Source organism: Sinocyclocheilus anshuiensis, unplaced genomic scaffold, assembly GCF_001515605.1.
Source record: "Sinocyclocheilus anshuiensis isolate Anshui unplaced genomic scaffold, SAMN03320099.WGS_v1.1 scaffold6415, whole genome shotgun sequence".
NCBI classification, from domain to species: Eukaryota; Metazoa; Chordata; class Actinopteri; order Cypriniformes; family Cyprinidae; genus Sinocyclocheilus; species Sinocyclocheilus anshuiensis.
In genome coordinates, this window is record NW_015557430.1 from 1 (window position 1) to 2380 (window position 2380).

At 40.0% G+C, this 2380-nt stretch overlaps 1 protein-coding gene across 1 annotated transcript; it reads right to left on the bottom strand.

The window, feature by feature from the left end:
• Positions 1 to 251: 251 nt before the first annotated feature.
• Positions 252 to 2080, bottom strand: LOC107679222 (seipin-like). Its single transcript, XM_016474735.1, has 4 exons — positions 1500 to 2080; positions 1241 to 1322; positions 842 to 985; positions 252 to 301 (listed from the first exon to the last, which is right to left on the bottom strand). Exons 1-4 carry the CDS (start codon positions 1814 to 1816, stop codon positions 284 to 286), a joined length of 561 nt encoding a protein of 186 aa, XP_016330221.1. The 5' UTR covers positions 1817 to 2080; the 3' UTR covers positions 252 to 283.
• Between the last annotated feature and the right edge of the window lie 300 nt (positions 2081 to 2380).

The window sequence follows — 2380 nt, forward strand, 5'->3', positions numbered from 1 at the left end:
GTGTGTATTTATATATACATAATAAATATAAACAGTACACACACAATCGCGATTAATCGTTTGACAGCACTAGTAAAAACCATAGACTGTATAAAAGCATGGACGTAGTCTCCGTGACGTCACCCGTAGATTTCCGAAGAGCGTTTTTGAAGCTCAAAGTAGGCGGAGTCGGCCATGGCCATCTTGGCAGCGCGTCACCGCGCGTCACTTCCGGATAATCGAAAATGGGCAAAGAAGCTCGAGCTGGTTGCTGAAACCATGCCCACCTTGCTCGACGGCAGTATCAGCAGCGGCAATCCACCTGTTACTCAAGTGGCCACGCCCTTAATTATGCAGAACTTTAAGGCTTAATATAATTTAAATGGATGAGTTATAAAAAAATTCACCCCCCTCACAGTTGTCATGAAGGGCAAAATTAGCTATATAGACCAAAACCACTTTTTGTACCAGGCTGTAAACACATTTTTTTCTGCTGTAAAGTTGGGCATTTTAACATGGGGAGTCTATGGGACTGACTCCCTTTTGGAGCCAGCCTCTAGCGGCCAGTCGATGAATTGCAGTTTTAGTCACTTCCGTGTTGGCTTCACGAGAGAGACCGGAAGGTTGCCGCTCGGTAAAAACACAAATAATTGAATAATGCTGTTACATCTTTAGCAAATTTTAAAATGAATATCCATTTTCATACTGTATATTTTAATGTTGTGATGCCTAAATTCACTTTTAGCAATTATCAAAACTCATCAGATTATTGGTATAATTTAATATAATTAAAATGCTATAATGTTTATTAACAGCTGTCTTAACAACCAAAACAACAATGAATTGAGTTGTATGCACTCACTGAGCGGGCCACCGACTGAACAACTGTCCCATGAGTGGTATAGCAAGACATTTTGACCATGAACATGCCAAGCTGTTCATTAACAGGAGATTCAGGCATTTCCAGCTCCAGAGAGATCCTGTAGGCCTGACCAGACATCATCACCTACCAGAAAGAGTCAACCGTATTTACAAAACTAGCTTTAAATACGACCAAAAATAAATTTTTATACTCAACCTGCATACATTCGTTATATAATACACAAGTAGTATAATTTTCTTGTGCATCATTAATGGGCTTGTTAGATAATGTTTACAGCAAAGCTTTAAAGGACTGGACGTATAATTAGCTAATTTTGGAGGAACCTGTCTATATTTTGTGCACTTAATTATAATTTGATTATAATTATAATTTGTCTACCTGGTCTCTTCCATTCTTCAAAAGTGAGATGTTAGCCATGGGGAAAGAACAGAGGACTGAATCTGAAGCATCACAATCTGTCCTGTAAAAGATGAAACGGAGGAGAGAGGAATCAACCACAATGCATTGCGAACCCCAGTAATGCCTCCAACAGTATTTGTTCATTGGACCAAACTAATTAAGAACTCAGTCGTGCGCAAACAGGCCATTGTAAAAAACAAGACAGGAATGTTCCTGATCAGCCCTGATGTGTCTGTACCTGTAGTAGAAGTGCACTGGTGTGGAGAAGCTGACACTGGGCATGTAGGAATAGTAGAAGCTTCCATACAGGAAGATGGAGACCCACAGAAGAAGCACCAGGACACAGAACAGGATGGCGGCCCTTAGAAGCGTTCTGCGAGCTCTTAGAAGGGTCACCGCTGCCACATCCTGGAGCCAAAGCAGCAACGGCCCCATAGCTGCACCCATAGTGGGCAATCCTTCGCTGTCACGTCCAAACATGGGTCTTGTGATGTCACGCTGTTTGCCCGTCAGCCCCCCCACTGCAGGCAAAGGGGTCTTTCCCTCTTTACTCATGCAAACCACCTTACACGCTATCCAGTAATATGTCCAGGCTGCATCACTACATCTAATAAATCTTGTTATCTATAGTCAGAATTAATGGTTTGAAAATACAGGGGGGTTAAAAGGTCATGACACAAATTTGACCAAAGTCACATTTGGATCTAGTCGTCTTTAGACCTCGTTCTGTGACTAAAGACATGACATGCCAGTTTTTTATCTGACAGTATAAATGTGCTTTTCCAGCTTTCTTCCGTTGTTGTCGATGAAGTCACAGAGTGCCCTAAAAAAACGAGAGAACAAATTCAGACACATTAATTATATTAATGCAAAGTCATTACAATAATACACACAATAAACATTAATTAGCACATATATACTTTTTTAGAATCAGAATCAGAATCAGAATGAGCTTTATTGCCAGGTATGTTTACACATATGAGGAATTTGTTTTAGTGACAGAAGCTCCACAGTGCAACAGAATGACAGTGACAAGACAGGACATAGATAATAAAAAATAATAATATACAAATATGCAAAATAGACAATGTACAAAATAGCAAAAACACAATATATAAT

Excerpts from the sequence above, each read along its gene's own strand:
- LOC107679222 (XM_016474735.1), bottom strand. The coding sequence starts at position 1,816 with ATGAGTAAAGAGGGAAAGACCCCTTTGCCTGCAGTGGGGGGGCTGACG. Across the intron at positions 1,323-1,499 it reads CCAGTGCACTTCTACTACAG|GACAGATTGTGATGCTTCAG; the intron begins GTACAGACACAT and ends CATCTTTTACAG. Across the intron at positions 986-1,240 it reads TGAAGAATGGAAGAGACCAG|GTGATGATGTCTGGTCAGGC; the intron begins GTAGACAAATTA and ends TCTTTCTGGTAG.